General features: G+C 51.9%; 2 protein-coding genes across 2 annotated transcripts in view; one reads left to right on the forward strand and one right to left on the reverse strand.

Annotated features, from left to right (window-relative positions):
* LOC113828121 (TOX high mobility group box family member 4-A) overlaps positions 1-2,500 on the forward strand; it is a 711,447-nt gene that overhangs the window by 545 nt on the left and 708,402 nt on the right. The window lies entirely within an intron of this gene.
* LOC138865363 (melanoma-associated antigen E1-like) overlaps positions 211-2,500 on the reverse strand; it is a 4,646-nt gene continuing 2,356 nt past the window's right edge. Inside the window, exons 3-4 of the mRNA XM_070135731.1 lie at positions 691-868; positions 211-643 (exon numbers count right to left, since the gene is read on the reverse strand). Of these exons, the coding sequence (XP_069991832.1) occupies positions 211-643; positions 691-868 (611 nt within the window). The remainder of the gene's footprint in view (positions 644-690; positions 869-2,500) is intronic.

Here is a 2,500-nt window from a genome sequence, read left to right on the forward strand (position 1 = left end):
ACGTAGACCCGAGTTATAGGTCCTCCCGGCAGATGGCGCGCGGAGACCCCAAGCTGCTCCTAAATCTCGGATTCGATCTTGAGATTCTAGAGTCAGTCGTGTGTCATTTCTTCGGCGGTGGGGCTATGCGGTCTTCGGGGGGGAGGTTGGAGGGAGGTGGTATCGTGGTATCTGGGCCGTTGCCGAGTGCTGGTATTGTGGTTTGGGGGGTTACTGTGGTGTGTTGGTTTTGAGGCTTGGGGGTTGATGTAGAGGGCGTTGGTATTGAGGTATTTGGAGGCTACTGGAGGGAGGTGGTATCGCGGTATCTGGGCCGTTGCCGAGTGCTGGTATTGTGGTTTGGGGGGCTACTGTGGTGTTGGTTTTGAGGCTTGGGGGTTGATGTAGAGGGCGTTGGTATTGAGGTATTTGGAGGCTACTGGAGGGAGGTGGTATCGTGGTATCTGGGCCGTTGCCGAGTGCTGGTATTGTGGTTTGGGGGGTTACTGTGGAGTGTTGGTTTTGAGGCTTGGAGGTTGATGTAGAGGGCGTTGGTATTGAGGTATTTGGGAGGCTACTGGAGGGAGGTGGTATCGTGGTATCTAGGCCGTTGCCGTGTGATGGTATTGTGGTTTGGGGGGCTACTGTGGTGTTGGTTTTAAGGCTTGGGGGTTGATGTAGGCGTTGGTATTGAGGTATTTGGGAGGCTACTGGAGGGAGGTGGTATCGTGGTATCTGGGCCAACGTGGGGTGTTGGTATTGCGGTTTTGGGGGCTACTGTGGTGTTGGTTTTGAGGCTTGGGGGTTGATGTAGAGGGCGTTGGTATTGAGGTATTTGGGAGGCTACTGGAGGGAGGTGGTATCGCGGTATCTGGGCCGTTGCCGAGTGCTGGTATTGCGGTTTTGGGGGCTACTGTGTTTACGCTGGTATTGCGTTATTTATGCTAATGTGGGGCGCAGGTATTGTAACACGTGAATTATTTAGGGGCATTGGTATTACAGTACTTGGCTGATATGGGACAAAAGTATTGCGAAATTTCGTTTACTGCGGGACATTAGCACTATGACGAATGAGCTTCTGTGGGACGAGTTTATCCCTGTTGTGATTTATATATAATTGATGGTGCAAGTATAATGTATTATGAGGATTATGTTACTGTTAACGAAAGACGGGTATGGAATATACGAAATTTAGGTTCCCGAAATTGAGATCCAAACGAAGGCTATTGAGATCGTATCAAAGGGACGGATGATATGATATAATAAGATCCAACCCCCGCCCCCCCCCCGCATCCCCCCACCCCACCCCCACCCCCAGCACTCCTCCCCATGATATCGTATAAAACAAATGTGGTTCTCTCGGACTCGCCAAGAAATCACATGGCTTTCTACCCAAGGCGCTGAGGCCGAGGGCTGATTCGCTTCACACGCCGTTGCTGCTGCTGACCTGCCCTGGTCGTGTGGCTAGGCTACTCCTTCGCTACTTGCCCTCGTGTGTGCTGAGCTGGCGCAGTGGTGAGCGCGTTCGTCTAGCCATTTTGCGGACCTGCGTTCAATCCCACGCCCGGCCAGTGGATGGTAACCCCGGCCATTCCTTTCACACAGGGGGAGATTTGGGAAAAATATGTCACAGCAAGTATGTCAAGTATGTCACAGCAAAGAATATCCATTGTAACAAATGGAATCATAACTAAATCTTAAACTATTTTTTATCCTCCCTCCATCTATACTTCTTATCCTTACTCCACCCATACTTCTTACTCCCCACTCCATTTCTTCCCTTATCCCCTATCCCTCATTCCATCCATACTCCGGAACCCCACTCCTTACCACCCCCACTCCATTCCTTCCCCTATCCCATATACCTTACCCCTCATTCCACCCATATCTCTTGCTCCCTCACTCTACCCACACTTTTCACCTACTCCACCTCCTTACTCCCTTACCCGCACTAAATTCCCACCCGAACCCCACTCAGTTGCCACCCCAACCCCCACTTCACCCCCAACCCTAACCCCCACTCCACCCCTAACCCTAACCCCCACTCCACCCCAACCCTGACCCCCACTCCACCCCAACCCTAACCCCCACTCCACCCCCAACCCTAACCCCCCACTCCACCCCAACCCTAACCCCCCACTCTACCTCCACCCATACTCTCACCCCCACTCAGCCCCCATTCCACCCCCACCCAGCCCCCACCCTCGTCTCCCATAACTGCACGCCCACTGGAAGCACCTTGAGGCCTTCCCCTCGAGGTCCTGCTTGACTAACTCCTTAAGATGATAAAGGCCAAATCGGATATTAGGCGCTAATCGTGTCTGGAGGCTCTGGAGAGGGAGGGGAAGGAGGAGGAGGAAGGAAAAGAAAAGGAAGAGGAGGAGGAAGAAGAAGGAAAAGAAAAAGAAGAGGAGCAGGAAAAAGAAAGAGAGAAAGATAATAAGAAAAATAATAAGCTGAAAAACTGATAGGAAGGAAGCAAAAGCCGAGAGAAAATAAAGCGAAGAGACAGAAAGGAGGA

Source organism: Penaeus vannamei, chromosome 20 (assembly GCF_042767895.1).
Source record: "Penaeus vannamei isolate JL-2024 chromosome 20, ASM4276789v1, whole genome shotgun sequence".
Taxonomy (NCBI): Eukaryota; Metazoa; Arthropoda; class Malacostraca; order Decapoda; family Penaeidae; genus Penaeus; species Penaeus vannamei.